Source organism: Peromyscus eremicus, chromosome 19 (genome assembly GCF_949786415.1).
Source record: "Peromyscus eremicus chromosome 19, PerEre_H2_v1, whole genome shotgun sequence".
In the NCBI taxonomy this organism is placed as follows: Eukaryota; Metazoa; Chordata; class Mammalia; order Rodentia; family Cricetidae; genus Peromyscus; species Peromyscus eremicus.
Window position 1 is genome coordinate 70,282,969 of NC_081435.1, and position 24,263 is coordinate 70,307,231.

General features: G+C 50.3%; 1 protein-coding gene across 4 annotated transcripts in view; it reads left to right on the forward strand.

Moving 5' to 3' along the window:
* Znf516 (zinc finger protein 516) overlaps positions 1–24,263 on the forward strand; it is a 95,042-nt gene that overhangs the window by 34,810 nt on the left and 35,969 nt on the right. For all 4 annotated transcript variants that reach the window (XM_059245954.1, XM_059245953.1, XM_059245955.1 and 1 more), the window contains exon 2: positions 13,529–15,472. In XM_059245954.1, the coding sequence (XP_059101937.1) occupies positions 13,696–15,472 (1,777 nt within the window). In that variant the 5' untranslated portion in view covers positions 13,529–13,695. The remainder of the gene's footprint in view (positions 1–13,528; positions 15,473–24,263) is intronic.

Sequence of the window (24,263 nt, forward strand, 5' to 3'; positions counted from 1 at the left end):
TCTGAAGAGCTGCTGATGGATCCCCAAGTCTCTGTCCTCGGTGGCTCTAGGACCTGCCTCCCTTCTGGGTTCTTCCAGGGGTGCAGATTCCCCATGGGCCTCCCTCGGTAAGGACGGTGCACAAGAGTGGCTTGGGTGTCTGAGACCCCTGTCATGCTGGCCTTTTGGAAGGTTTCCTTTAGGGTGGCTTTTCTCCAAGGACTTGGGCACTTGAGGAAGAGCAGCTGCTAGTGGTATTTGTGTTGTTGGGGGTGACCTTACACATTTAGCCTGGGCACTACTCTTTGAGAGTGTCCGTGGCACTGCTGTTGTGAGGACCAGTAGGGTGGTGAGGGGACTGGCGAGTTTTCCATTGTGTCCTTGGGAAGTCAGCTTGAAGTGTGGAGACAACTTCTTTCTAGGTCCCAACTTTGGATTAATGTATTTTGGGAAAGGACATCTTTAGTTTGAAGAAGTTGAATGTTCAGCACCTTTCCATGTACAAGACCCAGTGAGGGGCAGGTTGTAGGGAAACTCTGTGCGTGCGTGCGTGCGTGCGTGCGTGCGTGTGCGTGTGCGTGTGTGTGTGTGTGTGTGTGTGTGTGTGTATGTGTATACACATGTACATGCTAATATGAGCTCATGTAGAGACCAGAGGTTAACTTCGATTAATTATTATTTTAATTAATTTGGCCAGGCTCTATGTGTGGTCAGTGGAATCCAGCCATCCTCCTGTCTCTGTCTTCCACTGCTAGGATTGTAGACACACACCACTGAACCCAGCTTTTTGACCCAGGTGCTGGGGGTCCGAACTCGGGTTCTCATGCTTGTCTGACAAGCCCTTATTGACTGAGCCATGCTCTTAGCCCTTGGTTCTTGTTTTGAAATTCACTGTCTTCATTAGTTTGCAGTTTTCCCTTAAGGGTTTTGAGAACTGATTTAGGAAACTGTCCTGACTACGAGAGCATATGGTTTGCATGTCTGCAGTGGAGATGTCCAGTGAATGAGGAGAGAATGAGGTAGTCGTTTCCTACCAAGAACTTTCTAGAAGGGAGAGTCTTGTACACCAGGAACCTGTTCTGTTCTCTGTGTTATGCATACAGTGTCATCCTGGCTCTCCTGTAGGTACTTGAAGATCTTGGTCTGCTACACGTGGTTACACTGATGGGCTGTGCCGCCCTCTGATGCCCTGTCAGTTTAATTCATCAGGCATCTCGCGAGTCCTGTGGCTTTCCTTTCTGAGGCTTTCCCTTCTGCAGACAGAGCAGGCAGCACCAAGCCCTGTAGCACTCTCTAATGGACACAGGCTTAGTGCAGCAAAGTGATTTTTGCAAAGCAAAATGAACTCAGCAGGAAATAAAGCAGGAAACAGAAACCAGCGTCACGCTACATGTGGTCAGGAGTGGCTTGACATGGGGGTTTAGGTGCAGAGCTGAGAAGCCCACAGCACCTGTGTGAAGTCACAGTTCCCAGGCCGACACATTGAATGGTGTGGCTTGCACAGGTGTGAAGTGGCTCAGTTTAAACTTCATCCTCAGTACCGATAGTTCATGAGAACGCACTGTTGGAGCATTCCGGAAGCCTTGCTTGGTAGAGCCACCTAAATGTGCTCTGTGTTCATGCCATCTCGTTACAGATGGGAGCCCAGGCAGGGATGAGAGTGTGTAGGCAAAGTGGCTTTTCCTCCGGTTACTTCATGCTTACTAGCGAATCATGTGTGGCAGCTTAAACAGGGACTCAGTTTGGCAGACGCTGGGAGCTGGGTTCTTTTAGTCTCTAGTGCCGGGTTCGAGCAGGTTAACTGCCCCCTGTGTTGCTTCTGTCTTCCATAGAGATGAGCATCTAATGTACGCAGCCACACAGCCTCTCTCTACTAGACAAGTGGCCGTATTGAATGGTGAGCTTGAATGACTTTCTCTGTTACCAGCCAGGGGTGTATGTGTGGTTGTTTCTATAAACACGCATGTGTAAGTAACATTCATGAACCGCATAGAATCATGTCTGCAAACAGGCATGGCCTGTTATGTGTGGCAGAGGCCCAGTAGCTCCACCTCCAGGCCCCACCTTGCCAGATGCAGGATGCATACCTTTATTAATCTCTGCCTGTCTCCTAGCAGCACCTTGCGCATCTGCTTACAACATTTGCATTGGACAAATTAGAGAAGAGAAATCCAGGGCTATGTGTGCTCCTGTGTGCAGGGGTGGAGGGTGAGGGGCAGATGAAGGAAAAGTGGTATCAGTAGATGTGTGCACCGTTAAATAACATGCACTTACAACAGTCCTGACCTTATGGCCAAGGGACTGTCCTTATACAGTCACACAGTTAGCAGCATGGTCTTGGGCTTTTGGAAAATGTTCTCAAGCAACCGGTGTGATTGACGTGAGCCAGTGTTAGACTAAGGCACAAGATCTAACCTTCCTTCCGTGTGTCGGGTCCTGCTGTGAGTCTAAAGAAAGCACTTCTCTGTAGGGCAGTAGTTCTCAACCTTCCTAATGGTGCAACCCCTTAATACAGGATGTTGTGGTGACCCCACCCATAAAACTACTTTCACTGTTAGTTCAAAGCTATTGTTTTTTTACTGCTAGGAATTGTAATGTAAATATCTGTGTTTTCCCATGGTCTTAGGTGATCCAGTGAAAGGGTTGTTTGACCCCCAAAGGGTTTGCAACCCACAGCTTGAGAACCACTGCTCTAGGGGCTCAGGGTGGAGCTCAGCACCTGGAAACTAAAGAAAAAAATTCTTTATTTTACATTCATTTTCACTGAGAAGCTGTAGCCTCCTAAAGCATAGTCTTATTTTTGCAAGATCAGTCACAACCATTCTGTGTAGAACCTTGCAATAATTTTTGGGACTAGACAACACAACAAAGCCTTCCAGAGAGTTAGGATGGCATTTGGCTTGCTGAGCTTTGTGCTTCCTAGCAAGGGAAGTCTAGGTGGTCTTTGGTCCTCAAGACTACAACGTGCTGCTGTGTACCAGTAAATGTGTCTGAAGGTATATTTTTAGACAGGGAAAGCAGGGTAAATCCCATGAAATGTGACATCATGTTCTCCTCAGGAGTCAGTCTTTGTAAACATTCTCTGATGGATCACCCTCCTGTAGGGCTCTGGCTGCTTTGCAGAAGGACCGTGAATGTTAGTGATAAACTGGGTCCTGTTGCCGCTGCTCTCGGCAGCCATCAATCTGGAAGACTCAGATGGGTGTAGTATTAGTACTGTATGTATAGTTAAGCATGTTGGGAGGACGGTTCTTTTGTGAGTTCAGGGTATGTTGATTGGTGTTTGCATAATGGCAAACAAAATCTTAAGGCCTACCGAGATGTGCTTTGCCGCTGTTTTACCGAAATGCACCTAATTCAGAGCATGGTCTGCATCAGATGTGTAAGTTCTGGAGTTCAGTAAAACTCATTACCAGAGTGTTTATTTCTCCCGTGAGCTGGGAAGGAAGGGACATAGGTAACGGGTGGCGGGAAGCTCAGCTTGCTCCGGGATGTTGCCTGCCTTGTGCTCCAGCCTGTCCTTTTGTTGACATGGTGGTGAGTCGGAGGCTGTTCCACACACAGAAAGGCAGAGAGGCATGAGCTAATGTCAGCTCGATGGATCGTATCAGCTGCAGCTGGGTGGTGGTTAGGTGAGAGGCTCCATCTAGGGTGGTGTCTGGAGTTGGGCAAGCGTCTGTTGCTTGGGGTACGTGACGTCGTCCATTGTAGAAACAGATTGTAGCCAAAGTGTATTTTGCTCTCAACTGATAGGAAATGTGTATTTCTGTGAGGTTGTTTGTTTTCACTGCTGATAATTTCTAAAAGAATTTGAAAATAATGTTTCTGTTAGACACCGGGGTGGGGAGGGTTCTCTGATAAGTCAGGCCCTTTGGGAAACTTCTCAGTTGCTTTTAGACTGGACTATTCCTGAGGTTCCATGAAGGCTTCCTGATTTTTGACATTGGTTTTGAAAATAGAGGTTTATGAACTTTCATTTTTTTTTTTTTCTGGAGTTACACACCCTCCCCACCGCTCCAGTTTTCAGCTTTCCTGAGTTATTTGCAACATTGGTCTTGATGGTGTTGAGGGAGGATGCAAAGTCTGAAATCCTGGCTGGTGTCACAGTAGCAAGGAGCCCAGCTGTCTTAGGGGTGCCGTGGAAAGGCCCTTTGCAGAAGCAGACACTCCACCCAGGCTGTCCAGAGAGGGGGTCGTGCAGTTCTCAGAGCTTGGAAGTGGGGCGCTTCGTGGAAACCTCTAGAAGATCATGCTACTGGGGAGTTGCTCTGCCATCAGACCCCGGTGCTGCTCCGAGTGGCCTGGGAGAGGACAGACACCTATGTACTTATCTGGAGAGCCTCACGGAGCAGCCTGGCGCCTGCTGCCCTGGCCCTTGTTAGCTTTGTGATGTTTACTTTCCTAGTGACAAGTCACTGATACGAGACTCAGAAAGTAGCAAATGGCGAACAACAAGTCACAGGAATGTGTTCATTTCGGAGCAGGACAGATAGGTAGGTATACATACTGGATGATCCTGCACTTCGATCCCAAACTCCAGCCCTGTATTCTATTAAATCTCCTCTTACCGTCACAGTAGTGGGTAGGGTGTCCATCCTCATTCATTCTTGAGATTCTCTGGGTGTGACTCTTGGTTCCTCAGCCGTGACTGCCCATCTTCATATTAAGGGAAAGAACACAGAGGTTTCTTACCCCCCTCCTTTTTTTTTTAAGACTTTATTTATTTGTGTGTGTGTGTGGGTCCTCGGAGGCCAGAAGAGGGCATTGGATCTCCTGGAGCTACAGACAGTTTTGAGCCGCAGTGTGGGTGCTCGGACCTGAACCCTGGGTCCTCTGCAGGGCAGCACGTGCTCACACTTGCTGGGCTGTGTCTCCATCCTCCATGCTCTGTTTTGAGAAGTAGACTGCGGTTACCTTTGTTCTGAGCAAAGGCTTTCTCTCCTCGGACTCGTATCTGGAAGATGGAGTGTCTCTTTTGTTTGGAACAAGGACGTTATTTGGCTTTTTGTTTGTTAAAAGGCAACTTACACGCAGAGGAATCCCATTTAGACCACATTGTATTTTTGCTGTGATTGCACATGGGGTCCACTGCCCTGGTCTGAGGTGCAGAACTTGCTAGAAAGACCACGGATTCATAGAAAGTCGTGGGGATGCTTCTCTGTATCTGGCCTGATGGTACTTGCTTTAATTTATTTGGGGTTTGCTAAAATTTAAAGGAAGGTCTTGTTTAAGACAACTGCGTTCTGTCGTCTTCGTTCCCTCCACCCCCTTTTCAGATGAAGCAAAGCCGAAGCGCACTTGCAAAGTGAGCGTTTTTATCAGAAACACCCAGGCTTCTTGTTCTCTGATGCCCCTAAGCAGGGCGCTGTTGCTCTCTCTGCAGTTGGCTGTGGGTCTGTGTCCTTGTCCTGAGTGGAGGAGGTGGGAGGGGGGCCTGCATTCAGATCTTCCTATTAGAGTGGAAAGGACTCCTGTTCATAATGGATTCTTGATGGTCTGAGGACACAGAAGCCCGCAGACCCTGCCCTGTGGCCTGTACACTCTGGAGCAGTGAATACATCCCTTCATGGACCTCTGAGGGTCCCTGGTCTGGGGACACTGAACCACAATTGTTAATCCTGTGTAGAATGGTTTGCGAGGAGAGGGACTCTTCATTGTTGTTGGGGAATTTCCCCCATTCGTTCAGATAATACGTGTTTTGTCTACAGAAGTCAGATAAGCTTGCCCAAGATGTTAATGATGTATTTTAATTCATGGCTCATAATTCTGCAGTGTGACTTGCGAGGCCTTTTCATTGTCTCCAGGAGAACAAACTCACAGTGTCCTGCAGTACAGAGCAGCAGCTCCCACATGGTGTGTGGGGTGTGCTGGGCCCTGCACCCACGCCAGCTCCTGGAGTTCCCGGAACTGCCCAGAGGCACGCCAAGCCTAACCCCCCGCCATGTCTGACTTGTCTCCCGGAGCCTCTGCAGACAAGCTTACTACTCTTTAGCCTTCTCTCTGGGTTAAGCTGTGTTACAAACGGATAGGTTTGTGGGGGCATTCATTGCCCTGCTCCTCTGACCCCCTGTAGCTCACGTTCCTGATCCTTTCCCTCTGTTCACAGAGGCAGGAGCACACGGTCATGTCCCCACAGCAGGCTTCTAGCTCTGGCAGACACCAGGTCCCCTTACAAACCCAGTTCCTCTCTGGAAGAGGCTTCAAAAGGACATAGACACAGACAAGTCACCTGGCCTTGGGGAGGCCAGAGCAATGTAGAGACGAATAGAGTTAATGAGTGAATCAGAACTGAGCAAGTCTCAGGCTAGACAGAGCTTTGAAGGTAGCAGACTCTGGCTTTACCTCCAAGCCAGCAGATTTAACAGAGTTCCAGTCTCACTTCACAGTGAGCAAGTCAGATGGAGTGCTAGTCTCCCCCTCCCCCAGCAGGTCAGATGGAGTCCTACTCCCCCCACCCACAGCAGGTCAGAGCCCTCGTCTCCCCCCACCAACAGATCTGATGGCGTTCCTTGGCTTTTGGTTACTCCCCTCCAGACCTTTGTTCCTTCTCCTACTTTGGGAACAGGGTTGCTTTGGAAATGAGTGGATATCAGAACATATTTGAAAATTGGCTTTCTCATTCCTTTCTCAGGTTGATATTCCGATAACCAGTGTCAGTTTTGCTGGTTTTAGGGAAAACAGGGAAACCATACAGCCTTTGTTCTATATTGGTTCCATTCATAGCCAGAGAGCTGAGGTGGACTGTCTGTTATGAACTTCTTGTAAAAATGTGTGTACAAATCCTGGCACGACTGTATTCAACTAGTCAGAAAAGCATCTTTTAAGATGTCAAAGGAGAACCTCAGGGCTGTCCTGGGTGGACCCTGCTTCCTTCTGCCTGCCGATTGGGTTTTACTCATTCTGTGTGGGGAGGGCTTTGTGGCTGGGGGTGGAGGAGGGAGTCTTCATAGGTCTTGAAGCATCCCCCCCCAAAAAAAATAGAGAGACCACTGTTCATTTGAACAGACCCTAATTATTGAGAAGTTCTTCAAATTGTAGTTAGGGAAAGGTAATTTCCCAAACTATATTCTTGAGCACCTGGCTTCTTTGAGGTTGTGTGGAGGGGGTGATGGCAGGTAAGGTGAGGTGGAGGAGGCCCAGAATAGGGGTGGGAGTGAGGAAGGTTCCAGAGTGTTTCCACTTTCCTTTGTGCTTCTTCCTGGAGCGGCATTGGAGGCTTGCATATGTCTCTGTGGATGAATTCCAGTTCCATGCACGCAGGAGGACTCACAGGTACTCACCTCCTACTAGACCCAGTGTCCCGAGCATCTGGGTAAATTTGTAGAGCACCTTGAGATAGTCCATCACACCCTTGACCCGGAAGCGTGAATGATAGCAGCAGTGCTCAAGCTCCGCTCGACATGGACTCCACACTAAAGCTGGGTTGATAAAGTGACCTGGTGTTGCGTGTGCTGGCTGTGTGTTGTGGGTGTTCCAGGCCCTGGTGAGGGCTCTTTAACTGTGCTGAGTAACCTGGTGTAGGGTAAGTTCAAAGGGCCCGTAAGTGCACTAGTCATCAGGTGCATCTCAAGACTGTCCTTGTTGTTTGGGTTCTGCTCTTTCGGGGGCCCGCCACCCAGCTCCCAAATAAATCACTCATGGAGGCTTATTCTTAATTATGAATGCCTGGCCTTAGCTTAGCTTGTGTCTTGCCAGCTTTTCTTAAATTATCCCATCTGCTTTTTGTCTCTGAGTTTTTCCCGTTCTCTTACTTCTGTAAATCTTACTTTTACTCTGGCTGGTTGTGTGGCTGTGTGGCTGTGTGGCTGGGTGGCTGGGTGGCTGGGTGGCTGGGTGGCTGGGTGGCTGGCCCCTGGTGTCCTCTCCTTGTTCTCTTGCTCCTCCTTCTTCCCTCCCAGAATTCTTCTATCTATTCTCTTTGCCTGCCAGCCCTGCCTATCCTTTCTCATGCCTCACTATTGGCAGTTCAGTTCTTTATTGGACCATCAGGTGTTGTAGACAGTCACAGTGACACAGCGTCCCAGAGGTAAACAAATGCAACACACACAAAAGTGACAGACCTTTAAAGTAACACTCTGCAACAGCCCTAAGCTGCTGTTTGGTCCCTTTGACTGTGTTGAGCCAGTGACCAGGGAGGTGTCTTGGGCGACTTCATTGGCACTTTGTTCACGGATTTGGGAGTCACTCACTGAAAGTCTCTGAGATGCTGTGCTGAGCATCTGTACTGCGTGCTGGATGTTGCAGCTCACGTGCATTTAAACTTAACCCAGTGAAGCATGTATAGGATCCACAGCATTTCTGTCACTGCGTTTGGAAGATGGAGAAATGACTGAGAGGGGCAGAGGTACTTGTTTGGGGTCATACCGTGATCTGGGTAAATGTCGGGACCGGGTGTTGATCTCGGTGGTCTGATGGGGCAGAGGTACTTGTTTGGGGTCATACCGTGGCGTGACGCTGATCTCGGTGGTCTGATGTTCCATCACGACCTGTTGTCGAGCAGTGCTGTTCATTTGTATGTCGGTGGCTGAGGTGGGTAGGATAGTTTCAGTCCTGGGAGCTTGAGTCCTGGAGGTATTCAGTGCTAGGTGCAGGGTGCAGGGGCATGGGGGTGGGGGGGCACAGGGCTTTGGGCACAGCAGGGATCAGACTGTTCCTTGCAGACCAAGCTAAGGTGTTCTGGGTCATGGTAAGGACTGGAGAGGCCTATGAAGGCTAGAAGTCTCCATGAGGTTGGTGGCACTGTACCTGGGGTGGTGCTTAGCTGGGGGTTGGGTGATTGTGTACTGTACTCTGGGACAGTGCCTTGCTTGGGGAGTGGTTCATAGTTAGCTGTGCACTGTACTCTGGGACAGTGTGTGATTGGTGGTGGGGTTCAGAGTTACCTGGGGACATGCATACTTGTCATGTATGAGGCTCAGGGAAGGCCCATGCGTGTGATTGATAAAGGAGTCATGGAACTGTCCTGATGCTTAGTGTCCATCCACACTGTTTGGAATCCCAGATGCAGGTCCTTCACAGGAGCTTGTCAGTTCTCACAAGTGGAGCATCACCCCATCTGGGCCTTCTGGAAACGTCTCTCGGCCCTGCCAGCCATGGCCAGCATGCTCTTTGTAACTGGGGTTTGTGGCTTGCTGCTCCTTCTGACCTGGGAGCACCCTCTGTCACCTTCACTTGCTCAGTTCCGGTCTGTCCCAGCATGCTCAGCCTGCCTAGGACCTGAGCACTGTGAGGCAGCCTGTTCTCATGTGTGCCCTCGATGGATGCTTGGCAGTTGGGAGCACGTGATCAGTCTTGGGGTCCTGGGAGTGACTCAGTTTCTCCCATATTCTGTAACTGGCCTGTAGCTCAGCTGCATCACATTTCCTATCCCATAGGCATCTAGGGTTTTACTCTGGGGTCCTCTGGTGGCTGATGAGTGGGGAGTGACTCCTCTGTGCCATGGGGTTGTAGGGCTCCTCATCGGAAGGCTCTGTGGTTGGCATGGTGCCAGAAGTTAACTCTTCCATTCTCTGGAGTGTGATACCCAGACAGTCACTTCATCTGACTAAACCTGGGTGACATGGGGAACTGGAAAACTGGGGTGTTGCAGCCTGATGGTCTCAGATCCAGGGAGCCACTGGACCTGCCTGTGCCGTTTGGGTGATCAAGGGTCAGAAGAAGCTGTTCAGGGTGTGACAGCTTTGTGCTATCAGGCCTGGGCTGTGCTGTTCATGTAATTTTTTTCAAAGTTCAGTCATACATTCCCTTTCTCTTGATCTCTGTCATATATTTTTATCTAAGACACATTAATATTTTACTTTCCCCTATAAAAAATAAATGTGATTATCCAAATTTATAAAATGAAACACAGTATTTAGAAATTAGACAAAGCACTTTTTTGTTTGTTTGTTTGTTTTTGGTTTTTCAAGAGAGCGTTTCTCCGTGTAGTCCTGGCTGTCCTGGAACTTGCTCTGTAGAGCAGGCTGGCCTCAAACTCAGAGATCCACCTGGCTCTGCCTCCCAGGGGCTGGGATTAAAGTCGTGCTACCCCAACACCTGACTACAAAACACTTGCTAAAAAGTAGCTTTGTCCCAACCCATTCTTCGCCCACACCTTGGAGAAACTTGCGCACAGAGCAGAAACCCATGAGAAATCTTATTTTAAAATCCCAATCAGCCAAAACAATTTGTTAAAGCCTTGCTTGTCTAATTCTGAATTTCAGCAATGGGAAAAATTGGTATATGCTACACAAAACCCACAAAGTGTTTCATGTGAGCTCTGGTGTCTTCACAGTAGCAGAACATACCACTCTTGTGCCCCCTCCTCAGGCTTGTGTGGCTCTGGACACCTCTGACGTCCTCACGGAGGTAGCAGGCTAGCATGTATTGGCTGGTTACTTACGTGTGTGTGAGCCAGTGCCTGTCAGGTTAGACTGTGGTAGGTAAGTCACTGGAGACGGTCTTAGCTGCTGAGACCTTGGGCTTTAAGGACAGTAGGTCGGTATGGGGGGTCGGACAGCCCTGCGATTGCTTCTGGCCGTCAGAGTTCTGCGATCAGTATCTATGGTCAGTTTTGCGAGTCACACCCTTGATTAATAGCAGTCTGTACTTGAAGCCAAAGGAACGAGTATGTGGATCTGTTGGCTTGGCCCCTGAGTGACCCTCTGAGGATCTATGGTGGAATTAGTTTTGGACAAGGCCTTGGTCCCCAGCCTGCATCAGGAGGAGCAGTGGCCCAGCCTCTGGTCAGAGTGGCAAGGTCCCCATGCGGCGTTCCTTAGATAACGGTGTCTGGGCTTGACAGTGGGCACTGCGCACTCTTCACTTCTACATGGCTGTTAGTTTCTCTTCGGTGCCAACAGTGCTCAGAAGTTCAGCCTGGGTGATTCTCCTGGGCTTTATTCAGGGCTGCTTATTGAGGACCTGGTGGGCAGTGGGAGGAAGGATGTCCTGCCTAGGGCCCTGAGGCCCTGCCCTGAATGTGAGCCTTCCTGTTCATTATAGGACTTGGTGGTCCTGGGTAGAGCTGTAAGCTAGTTCTGGGGATGGCTAGGTGGAAAATGGAAGCTCCCTACCCTCCTATCCCAGTCCCTGGGTAGTGAGGGCAGGTGTCCAGCTGTGACTGGGGTTGGGATGGTTGGAGTCAGACCAAGTGTTGAGGTGATAGGGAGGAGAGAGATGGGCATGTGTCATGGGTGAGCAGAGCCATACAGAGCTCTTTTTGAAGATCCTCTAGGTACACATGGCTCTGTCCTGTCCTCTCCTTACATTTCTAGCAGGTAGATGCACCAAGGGTGTGACGTAAGGGGGAAGGTGAGGGGCAGGGGACGAGGCTGGCTGTGCAGTGCTGTCCTAGAGGAGGGATTCACACCACGCGTCTGCGGCTGAGTGAACAGGTGTCTCCAGAGGGCGTGTTGGCTGTGACACCTGCAGGCCTTCGTGCTGCATGTGTTCACTGGAGCTCCGGGCACCCTGTGGGCTGCCTCAGCGGTCCCTGCTTGCCTCGTGGCTGTTTTTCTGCGTCTTTTCTAAGGCTCTGCCATGTGACTGTTTAATTCTCTTGGGTAGCTGAGTGGCATTGAGCACCCTTGGTGGCCACGTGTTAGTATACTGGAGTCTGAAATGCCTTCAGGTCCATTCACAGCCGAAATTTTGCTTTCTTCCCCATAATTTATTACTATATAATTCTTTAAATGTACATGACTTTTATACCCTCTTGGGTCCTTAAGTTATTCATGTTTTTATATGTTTCTCATTCAGCATTTTCTGGGCAACTAAAGTAATGTTTGGGGAAGGGTGGTACTTCCTAGGTATTATTTACCTTTTATAGTGTCATTGTAAATGACTATACAGCTGTATAAAGCTCCTTGATAAAATTACTTAATTTTATCAGAGGCTGCCCAGCTTGGCCTCTGTATGTTCACTTAGTTGTCCTAGAGACCTATTGGGGGCGCTGCCCAGCCTGATCTGCCCGTGTTCATTTAGGTTGCTTGGGGACCTGTAGGGGGCGCTGCCCAGCTTGGCCCCTGTATGTTCACTTAGTTGTCCTAGAGACCCGTAGGGGGCTCTGCCCAGCCTGATCTGCCCGTGTTCATTTAAGTTCCTTCAAGGTCTGTAGGGGGCTTCTCCCCTGCATGTTTGAGCATGTGCTGTGACAGCAGGCTCTGGAGGGGAAAGCCGTTTCAACAGACGCAGCAGCTGTTCTGTGGCAGGCAGTCGTGTCCCAGTCCATCTCGTGGCTCCTGCCAGCCCTGGGTGGTCTGGGTTCTCTCCTCAGCTGCGTCTGTGTTTTAAGGTCACTCTTAGATTTCTGCCTTGTGGAGTGTTTGTGGTCAGGCTGCACTCAGAATCCTCAGTCCCCGAGAGCATGCCCGGATGACGCTTGCTGTATGCAGTGGTTCACAGTACGTGCTCCCTCTGTTGGTTGGTAGTTTCCTTCTGGGCTTATCTCCGCAAATAGGTTCAGGGGATGCCCAGAGCAGGCGAGGAACTGGTACCCAGGGCTCTTTGGGGAGAGACCCTTGTGCGCCCAAGACAGGTGTGAGCGCACTGCTTGATCAAAACAGAAGATGGACCTGTGGCTGCTCTGTGTTTCTGTGAAATTCTGCAAATGTGAGTGTGTGTGTGTGTGTGTGGGAGGGGCGGGAAGTGTGTCTCAGCACCATATCCCCAATCTGCACTGGACACAGGCTGCCATTGGTGGCTGTCATGTAGTGGGTAGGACCCAGGGAGGAACCTGCCTCTCCTTCTCTGGTGGGATAGATGTGGAATTGGAGTGAGCACACCATGTGATGATGTGTGGACTTACAAGGGTTGGGCACCATCTTTGGGTCATTGCTCGGGCCTAGGGTTTGAATCTGACCCATGAGGACACAGTGAGGCAGGAAGGTTGAAGGGGTCCTTCCTGGAGTTAGGACGCAGGGCTGCGGCTTGGGGTTCCTTGGAATACGTGGAGGCCAGGAGTCCAGGTGGGAAGGAAAGTGTGGTAGCGTGTCTGTGGCTGTCCTCATAGCCAGCCAGCACTTTGCACAGAGCCCAGACAGGGAGCTGCCGCAGCGGGTCTGGTTGCTGTGGCCTCGGGAGCCTGGGGGTTTCTGTGTTGTCACTGTGTGTTCCTCACGGAGGGCTTGCCTCCCCAGTGTTGAAACCAGGCTTTCTAGCTTCTGTCGGTGTTAACCCCTGAGGCTCAGGGATGTGGGCTCTGGATTCAGCCAGCCTCTGCCGCCCATGTTCTTTTAGTCTAATTCTCTGTCCCTTACTGCCTTACATCCTCTCATGCAGCAGCCTGCATGCTCCTGTAAACACCGTTCCATAGGTGTTCTTAAAGAGTCACTCTTTTGGTGGGGTGTGGTCATTACTTACTTTAGCATGAACTATTAATTTTAGTTACAGGGCACATGGCTCTGTATTCACCTGTTTGCAGTTCCGTGAGCGTCCTCTCCCTTCCCTTCGGACTGGTTGGTCTTCATGGTGGAGTGTGGAGAACTGAGCACAGGCAGTACTGTGCACTCAGTACTGTGCCCTGATGACGTGGGATGCTCTATTTACAGGGTTTCTGTCTCTGTTGCAGGTGCTTGCTGCCGTCTCTTACATCCCAGAATATGCACCTACTCATCACAAATACCTCTCTCCCCTCTGGGCAGCAGGAGCCCCTCTGAAAATGGAGAGATAAGACACACCCTCCGGCCCTCGAGACACAAGGCTGTGCTGTGACCCCCCCGCCCCCCCATCGTCCTCATGGATCGCAGCAGAGAGGCTGAGATGGAGCTGAGGAGAGCGCCCAGCCCACCCAGGGCTGGCAGGAGCCACGAGGTGGAAGGGGACAAGGCCGCGTGCCACAGCTGCTGCATCTGTGGCAAGAGCTTCCCGTTCCAGAGCTCCCTGTCCCAGCACATGCGGAAGCACACGGGAGAGAAGCCCTACAAGTGTCCCTACTGTGACCACAGGGCTTCCCAGAAGGGCAACCTCAAGATCCACATCCGCAGCCACCGCACGGGGACTCTGATCCAGGGGCACGAGCCAGAGGCAGGCGAGGCTCAGCTAGGTGAGATGCGTGTCTCTGAGGGCCTGGATGGGTGTGCCAGCCCTACCAAGAGCACCTCAGCCTGCAACCGCATGCTGAACGGGGCCGTGCCGATGGACAACAGCAAGATCCTGCTCAGGAGCAGCCGCAAGGAGGCGGAGGGGGCGGCCGGTGCCCAGGAAGATGCCGAGGCCGTGGTGCAGTGTTCCTTCTGTAAGAGCCGGTTTGAACGCAAGAAGGACCTGGAGCTGCATGTGCACCAGGCCCACAAGCCATTTAAGTGCAGGCTGTGCAGCTACGTCACCTTGCGGGAAGAGTCTCTGCTGAGCCACATCGAGAGGGACCACATCACCGCACAGGTGCCCAACGGCAGCGAGGCCTGTGTGGAGAACGGCAAACCCGAGCTGAGCCCCGGGGAGTTTCCGTGCGAGGTGTGCGGCCAGGCCTTCAGCCAGACCTGGTTCCTGAAGGCCCACATGAAGAAGCATCGGGGCTCCTTTGACCACGGCTGCCACATCTGTGGCCGGAGATTCAAAGAGCCTTGGTTCCTCAAGAACCACATGAAGGCCCATGGACCCAAGGCAGGAAACAAGAACAGGCCCAAGAGTGAGCTGGACCCCATTGCCACCATCAACAATGTGGTGCAGGAGGAGGTCATCGTCGCTGGCCTGTCGCTCTACGAGGTCTGCACAAAGTGCGGGAACCTGTTTACAAACCTGGACAGCTTGAATGCCCATAACGCCATACACCGCAAGGTTGAAGCCAGCCGGACACGAGCCCCGGCTGAGGAGGGGGACACCGAGGGCCCCCTGGACACCAAGCATTTCTTCTTACAGTGCCTGAACCTGACACCATACGTGGCTGGTGATGTGTCCCCCAGTGGGCAGGCTGGACGGCGGGTGGCCGAGTTGGACCCCGTCAACAGCTATCAGGCCTGGCAGCTAGCCACCAGGGGCAAGGTGGCTGAGCCGGCTGAGTACCTCAAGTACGGGACCTGGGATGAAGCGCTGGCAGGGGATGTAGCCTTTGACAAGGACAAGCGCGAGTATATCCTGGTGAGCCAGGAGAAGCGCAAGCGTGAACAGGATGCCCCTTCTACCCAGGGTCCCCCCAGGAAGAGGGCCAGTGTGCCTGGGGACCCCATGCTTCCTGGCCACCTTGACCCCCGGCCAGCCTCACGCCCCAGCCGCAGGGCCACGGCCACCACTGGCCAGGGCAAGTCCTCCGAGTGCTTCGAGTGCGGCAAGATCTTCCGCACCTACCACCAGATGGTGCTCCACTCGCGCGTGCACCGCCGTGCACGCCGCGACAGGGATCCCGAAGGAGACAGAGCAGTGCGTGCCCGCTGCGGCTCACTCAGCGAGGGTGACTCAGCTTCCCAGCCAAGCAGCCCCGGCTCAGCCTGTGCCATCGCTGACTCCCCAGGCTCTGGCCTGGCCGAAGAGGTGGTGGATGACAGTGGAGAGGAGGCTGTGCCTGAACCCGCGCCAGGTGAGCAGGTGTCCCTGGGTGGATCAGATTCAAGTAGCTCATGTGACCTTTCACTCAGCTGGCCTTGTGTCCGGCGGTCTTGCTGGAGGGACTTGCGTCCTCAGGTGTGCCTGTGTTTGGATGACCTTGTACCCTATTTCTGGTCTGGCCCAGAGTCCTGTATCCAGGTGGCCATGCATCTGGGCATCCTGCACTTAGTTGGTCCTGGAGTTCACACAGGTGTACCTGATGCTGTCAGTTCCCTGTCTCTCCTGCTGCCGCTCACCTACAAATGCTGCAGCCTGAACATGTTTGTTTTCGAGTCTATGGTCTCTTCAGGGTGTCTGGAATCTAAGGAGAGAGTCCTAGACTCTTCTGAGATGGCTTTCTCTTCTCCACTTCTGGCAGAACAGAGTTCTCATAGTATGTCACAAGCATACATACTTGTGTATGCTCCACGCACACAGAGAAAGACAATATATATAAACACCCAAAAATACATAGACTTGTTCACGTACAAACAGGCACACATGCATATACGAAACACACGCATACACCTGCATGTGCGTGTCCATCCATACATACACGACACACATATTCATGGAAACGTGCCGTAGGTAATGGGGGCCCCCATATTTGAGTGTAGCACTGTTTGAAAAGGATTAGAAGGAGTGGCTTATTGGAGTGGGTGTGGCCGTGATGTAGGAATTGTGTCGCGGGTAAGGGGTGGGCTCTGAGGTTTCCGAAGCTCATGCCAGGCCCAGGCTCGCTCTCCTGCCTGTGGGTCAGGATGTAAAGCTCTCGGCTCCATGCCGTGTCTGCCTGGATGTCACCATGCTCCTCGTTACCATGATAAAGGATGAAGCCTTTGAGCTGTAAGAAAGTCTCCATTACGTTTTCTATAGAAGAGTTGCTGTGGTCATGGTGTCTCTTCACACGATAGAACAGTGACTATGATAGACAGGCATTGCAATCACATACACAGGCACACGCGTGTATACATAAGCATGGATACACGCACACACGGTACATCCACAAATACCTGTTCTGTACAAACAAGCATATATGAATATACTCAGGCACGAACATGCACATATCATATAGGCATGGAAACACTACACATAGACACCTCAGGCACACATATTAAAAACACATGCATATACACAAGCATGCATGTGCACACACATGCATATATCACACAAATTCAAGGAAGCACAAATAGACACAAAAATGTATACTTGCTTATGCATAGACAAGCACACATGCATAAATATATACTTGCTTATGCATAGACAAGCACACATGCATAAATGTATACTTGCTTATCACAGACAAGCTCACATGCACACACACACGTAAACATGCAGACATCACAACACATGCACGAACATACCATGTAGAGATCATAATCACACTTGTTGATGTACAGTCATATATGCTCACGTATTTAGCATGTACGACACTCATGCCATGAGCTTGTTCTTGCACACGTGCGCGTGCACACACATACACTATACGTGCTCGTGTACACACACTTTCTTCTTCCATTCTTTTTTCAATGCAGACATCTGGGTGGAAGACTAACTTAGAATCTCTTTGTGGTTATAATTAATCTCCTCGGAGTCAGGTAACCCTGTGGGCTTAGAGACTGTTAATTGGAACAGATTTCTTTTCAAACAGCAGCCATGAAAACGCTTCCCGACCTCTGGCCTGACGTTTTCATAATGTCCCCATTTTTAGAATAAATTTTAAGTATTTTGGTGTTGCCTTTGTTGTTTTGCCGTGGGCAGTTCCCCACGAGTTGCCGTGAGGAGAGGGCGATGCTTGAGGTGTGGAACTTGTGACTGTCCACAGCCAGGGTGCTCTGGTGTTGTTGCCGCTGGTGGAAGACGTTGCTTTTACTTGACGTTGGGTGCTCCCAGTCAGAGGAGCCCGTGGCAGATGCTGCTTTCCCTAGTTATTAGATTTGTGTGGTGTGCTGCTTGCCTGGCTGCTGCGCTTGCATCCACACAGGCATCAGAACTGGGCACATCAGCCGTGTCTCCAGCCCTGTGGGATGTCTGCGTGGAGTCTGAGCACCCGCAGGGACTAGTGAACCAGGACAGCGAGCTGCCTGCCAATCCCATCGTTCCTGGAGCTGGTCACTCATCTCGGGGTGGGGTAGGGGAACAGGTGCTTGGTGAGAGGGGAGGGCCCATGGCTGAAGCCCTTCTGCAGTCCTCTAGCAGCTTGAGGTGTGAAGTCTGGCAAGCTGATGGCAGCCCCTGGTTGACCTTTTTGAATTTTAGACCCCCCTTTCATTTTGTATACCTCTGTATTTTACTGGCAGTGTTCTGATAATACTATTTGTTATGTGCATCTTGGCTAAAATGTTAGGGAAGCACTGTGTCTTTTTTTCCACTCTGAGGGAAAAAATTGTTTTTGTGGTATTGGGGATTGAACATATGGCCTTGTGTGTGTGAGGTGAGCACTCTCCCAGTAAGGGACATTGCCAACGTCTTTATTTTTTTGAGACAAGATCTCACTGAGTAGTGGAGACAAGCCTTGAACTCACTCTACTCAAGCTGGCCCTAAACTTTTAATCCCCCTGCCTCATCCTTTCGAGTAGCTGAGGTTACAGGATTTTACCACCCCCAGAGGAGAAAAGAACTTCTCGATCTAACTGCCATCCGCTGTGAGGATGTGTTCTGTGGCCCCTTCATAGCCAGGCAGCTGCTGAGCCAAGATGAGCTTTGCTTTTAAAAGGCTTTAAAAATACTTAAAAGTTATCCATGTGTGCCTGCTTGTCTGTATGCACATCATGCCCGTGGGGTCCAGAAGAAGGTGTTAGATCTCCTGAAAGGGGTTAGGAGTGGCCATGAGCTTTTAGGATGCTAAGGACAGAGCTCTTGTCCTGTGTAAGAAGAGCATGTGCTCTTTGGTGCTGAGCCATCTCTGCGGCTCCACTTAGAAGCGTTTCCCCTTGAGTTTATTAAGTATCAGAGACCATTGTTTCCTTTGCACAGGACTGTGAGACTTGTCTTTAGAAAAGTATCTTTTTTTTTTTGAGTCAACATCTCATGCTGGCCCTGAACTTACCATGTAAATGAGGATGAGCCTGAGCTCCTAATTCTCCTGTCTCCATCTGTTCAGTGCTGGGACGGTAGTTATGCACCACCAAAGCAGGTTTGTGCATCACTGGGTATCGAACCCCAAGGGTTTGTGCATGCCAGGCCAACACTCTCCCACTGAGCCACATCTCCAACCAAATCTTACTTTTAAAAAATTATCTCTATCTATCTATCTATCTATCTATCTATCTATCTATCTATCATCTATCTATATACGTATGCATATTTTCACAGTATCCTATAAATAACATGCTGTATTTGTATTTAACTATGGGAACAGAGAGATGAAGTTGCAATTTAGTAAGAAAGAAGAGAGATCTGTGTCACTGTCACTGTGGGAGCACAACGGTGTTGCAGAGCCTTGTGGTTGTCTGCTGACGTCACTTCCTGTGGTTCCCAAGGACAGTGTCTTCCCACCTGAACGCCCAGGCTTTCTGATCATAGTAGCACTCAGTGTGTAACTGAGTTATGGGACCTGGCTGTTTCTGAAGGAGACAGGCATGTCACATGGCCTTATCATGTGACTGCTCTCACTCTGTTTGCAAGGTCTGCTGCGGCTTTTGGACCAGCTGTTTTAAAAAGAAACCTTTGAATGCTGAGATCTGCATGGTGCCCCCTTTCCCTCTCTTTTTCTTCCCCCTCTCTTTTCTTTAGATATGCACAGAGCCTTGGAAAATGCTTACCTATCTTGCTATTAAGATTGCAAGTCTTTAAATAAAACATTTTATATTCCCGTAAGGCATTGATGGAATGTCCAGGAGCAGGTTTTCAGAAATCAGGGATGCAGAGAATGAAACTTAATGAGAGCCAGCCTAACAGGGCTGTGTTAATTGGCCTTCAGAAATTGGGCTGTAATTTTACCTGAACAACAATTTTGACATCCAGAGTTTATGTGGCTGCTGTTTTCTGCATCTGCCTGTAGGGGGCTGTCTTGCTCATAATGATGTCTTAGAAACTTGAGCTGGACCAGGCAGCCATCATCCCAGACACATGTATCAGTGTGATATTGAGAATAAGAGTGATGGAAGGCTGCTGAGCTGGAGTTGTTGAAAAACAGGTAGAAACTGTATATTTAAAGATTGTAAAAATTTATATTTTTAATAAAGAGAGGAACAGGGTATATAACTAAGTGTGTAGAACCCCAACATTAGTGCACACAAGCACAGCCAGGAGCTCAGAAAACCACCACTTTGGATGATAGACCTTGAGTCAGTGTGTTAGGAGGACACTGTTCAGAGTGCGTTGAAGTGACGAGTGACTGGCTGCACCAGAAGGAGGTGAGGAGTTCCAAAGGTCGTTTCTTCAGGTGCTTTTGGAGTTTGTCATCCTCATCGGAAGTCCCTGAGCTGAGAAGCTGGGCCTGCATGGACCAGTGTGGGTGGTCCCAGGTAGTCAACATGCTTTTCCTGTGAAGCAGCTACGATCCTGCTCTGCTGTTTAGGAGTTACTACAACTCACTGGACCACCCTAGTTCTTGTCCACTTCTGTTGCTGGACACGTGTATGGCCCCTGCCTGGAGCACCTGTCCCTGGATTGTCAGACTGTCACAGGGTTGGGTATGTGACAGTGTGCAGTTTAGTTAGTTAGAAACAGACAGTTGAAAACTCTTGTATTAATTTCTTAGTTGATATTAAAATGCAGCCATGTTCTCCCCCAACCCCCATGTACCATCCACCCCTCCCTACCAGTTTATGCATCTGGCTTTTCCGTGGGACCTGGGGACCTGAACTCAGGTCATCAGTCTTGTGTGGCTCGTGCACCCTTGAACTTTCTCCCAGCCTGCAGCCCTGTTCTTTAAGGGAAATCTGCTGCCGTCCCTGGGAGCCTCAGGAGAATGTCTAAGGAGCCTAAGGCCTGTTCCTGTCAGGTAGAGTCATCTCTTGGGTGGGGCCACATGCTGCCAGAGACATTGTAAGGCCTACGTGTTCACTTTGTCCCTTAGTAGCATGTGTAGTTCAGAGAAGCCCCTCCATCCCTATCAGATCCAGGGTGAGCCCACTGACCCTTAAGGCCCAGGGCAAGGTTTTCCTGGCTCACCTCCCTTCCTCCTCCAGGGTGTGACACTCTTTGTGGGCGTGGCTTGGGCCCTGTTCCTCAGCTCTTGCAGGAACTGGTGGTGTGCACTTTGATTGTGGTGTGTGTTCATGTGGGAATTCTGAATTATTTATTAGGTTTGGATTTTGAATGCTGGAACATTAAATCTCACTTGGTAAGTGTTATGTGCTCATCTCTAAGTTCTTAACTTTTTATTTGTAAGTTTAGAGTTTTGGGGTGGGAACATTTCTGAAGTAATTTCTTATGTGCTGGATCTAATCCGAGGCTGGCTTTCCACAAGAGCCTGTAGGATGCACCCTTTGTTTATACAATTTGCATATGTTTCTGCATATTAAGAAGATTGACAAGCCAGTGGTGGCACATACCTTTAGTCCCAGCATTTGGGAGGCAGACACAGATGGATGTCTATGAATCTGAGGCCAACCTGGTCTACAAAATGAGTTCCAGGCCAGCCAAAGCTATACAGTGAGCCCCTGTATTTTATCAAGATTGAAAAAGGGACTAATTATAAGATTAGAAAGGAGTACTTTTTTTTCTGGCCTCTACTCGATTCTGTGTGCGTAGTTAATGTATTAATATACCGTTAGAGGAGGCTCTGTATCCTGCGTTATTTACAGAGGGAAGCCATTGATTTGAAAGAAGTATTTTCACAGATTAGTAAGACATTTGGGCTGGCTGTGAGCTGCCAAATATGCTCATGTAAAGACTGCCAAGTCTGGGTGTTCCTCACGCGCTCGCTCTAGCTCTAGAATGATTACTTTTCAGCAGTTATGAATAAGCTGTATTCCAAACCTAACGTGGTTTCACTTAATAGCCTAATTGGTTATTGAAATGTGGTGTATGAATGGCAATTCAGGGGTGTTGTCTGCGAGCTTGCCTACTATAGAAATCTGCATATGTGCAGGAATCTGACATCAGAGACTGGAGGAGAGTGGCAGGTACCTTCCATCGTAATAAAATCTAGTTTTCCATGCACGGGACCGACTGCCCAGTGATGGAGTCCAGTGTGAATGCCATCGGGATAGCTCACAGAGGGACTGGGCATTTGGAGAGTGTCTTTGGTATTGAAGTAATGGCCCAGTGTCCAGTCCAACTTGGGTTCACTTTATTTCCTCTGACATACAAAGGGATTTAGGGCCAGTGAGGTGGCTTAGTGCATAAAGGCCCTTGCCACCAAACCTGACAGCCTGAGCTGTGTCCCTCTAACCCACACGGTGGAAGGAGAGAACTGACTCCTACAAGCTGTCCCCTGACTTCCACACATGCGCTGTGACAAGCTTGTACGTGGACACACACTGAGTAGACAAGAGTTAAACAGAGAAGACTACAGAGACGGTTTGCTTCTGAGAACTGACAACTCTAGGGTTCACAAGAACACGGCTTGACAGATCATCATGGCATTGAACTTGAAAATCCTCAGCAGCATGGTGGGAATTTCTCATTTTAAGAAATATCAGTGGGCACTCCTTTTTCCAAAATGATGTAGCATTGCAGGAGAAGGCTCCTAGGTCAAGTTGAACCCTAGCTTCATGGGCCTCGACTGCCGAGAAGAAGCAGGAAGTTGACCGATGAGCAGGGTAGGAAGTTTTACATTTCGGCATGAGGAAAGCAGTCTGAAAGGACTGGCGGGATGGGGAGAGAAGCAGCCAGAGGCACCCGTGGTTTCCATGGCAACAGTTAATGTGCCACTGATGGAGGCTCCCTCTGTTGGTGTGAAGGTCTGTGCTCCTGGAGTGGAGGGTGATGCTTCGGGTTGAGCAGCTCAGGCTTCCGAGCCCCTCTGGACACCTTTCTCTTGGCAGCCCGTTGTCCTGGGCGAGGTCCCGGCTTGTGGAAATAGCTTTGTTTCAGTGTGAAGGCCAAATAATGTTCGGGTGGTGCTGCTGGTGTTTGAGGAGGTTTGAGCCAGGAGCCCAGCAGGTGTCTCTGTAGAGGCCAGAGGCCGGTCCTTCCTGTTGCCTCTGGCCTTCACCTACGCGGTGACTGGAGGATGACCCAGCTGCAGATCACCTCTGTGTCACTTCCTGCTGTCCCTGTTCTTGTCCTTGCCCGCTCCGCACACTTACCTTCTGCCTGGGTCCCGTCCTAACTGGTTTCTTCTCAGCTTGATGTCTTGCTGTTCTGTGGTGGGAGAGGGTCTTCTCGGTCAAGATTAGGGTCTTCAAGCCCATCCTCTTCACTGAAGGCTCTGCACCCCTCACCAGGCATGCCTGACCCTGACCACCCCAGAGATGAAGAGGAGGACAAGGGAGAGCGTAGTTCTCTCTCTCTCTCTTTTATTTATTTATTTTTATGTGCATTGGTGTTTTGCCTGTGTGTATGTCTGTGTCATGGTTCCCTAGGACTGGAGTTACAGACAGTGGTGAGCAGCCATGTGGGTGCTGGGAATTGAACCTGGGTCCTCTGGAAGAGCAGTCAGTGTTCTCAACTGCTGAGCCATCTCTCCAGCCCTGAGGCCGTCTCTTTTACCCAGGCTGCCTTGGGTGTGTTGGGAAAGCTAGGATGACATCAAGGCCGGATCCGTCTCTGGTGCTACAGCTGCTTCTAGAATTCTGCTCAGTCCTTCTTTAATTTTACGAGTTGTTCGTGAACGTGCGCTGTTTCTGAACAGTCTAAATAATGTTCATGTTCTCAGGTGGGAGCCTGTCACCCCCTGCTGACTTTCTTCAGCTACTTCACCGAGATTCATGACCCCCACCCCCACCCCCACCCCCAGGTCTTCAGAAGGCATTCTTGTGAGAATATATTTGTGTGGATTCTGTGTGTACGTTTTGATGTTTCAGGAGACCCGTCTGTCTTGCTCCTGAGCTTCTGTTTTCAGCTTCTCAGGGTGCCTAAGGGAATTTTCCATGTGGGTAGGATGACCTCTGCCTCACTTGCTCAACGGTGTGACAGGAGGGCCGGAGACATGATCGTGCACTGGTGTGATGTCTAAGAGTTCCAATAAAAGCCGCCTGGTCTTGGTGGCCACCTGTCACCCCAGGCTTCAAGAGGCAGAGACACACTGAGCCTGACGGAGCACACCGCTAATCCCAGCACTGGGGAGGCAGAGGCTGGCAGATCTCTGTGAGTTGGAGGCCAGGACCATGTTCCTGAGTCTGTCTCAAACAACAACCAAGGGAGGTGGAGCCAGGGTCCCGGGAGCAAGCTGGCTCGCAAGAGTAGCCAATCCGTGAGCTCTGGGCTCACCGAGAGAGACTGCCCCCGAAAATAAAGTGGAGAGAGAGCGTGTTCCAGATGCAGCTCCTCATGAGGACACTCAGGAGTCTTCCATGGTTGATGCCTTTTAGTAAAGCTGCTGCTTCCTGGTATTGTCACCTTCTGTGTTGGGACAGACACTGCCACTTGAACTTAGTAATTCTCACATGCAGCATCCTGGCCACTGTCTCATGTCTGTAACGCTCTGACGAAAGCAGTTGAAGAAGTATTTACTTGGGTCCCAAGTTTAAGGCACAGCTCATGATGGCCAGCTAGTCACGGCAGCAGGCTCCCGAAGCAGCTGGTGACATCATGTCCACAGCTGGGGAACGAGCAGTGAACGCTGGTGCCCACCCCGCTCCCTCCTTTCTTTATCATCTGGGACCCAAGCCCACGTTCTCAAGTGGTGTCCTGCCTAGGGAATGGTGCTGCCCTTTCTGGGTAGGTCT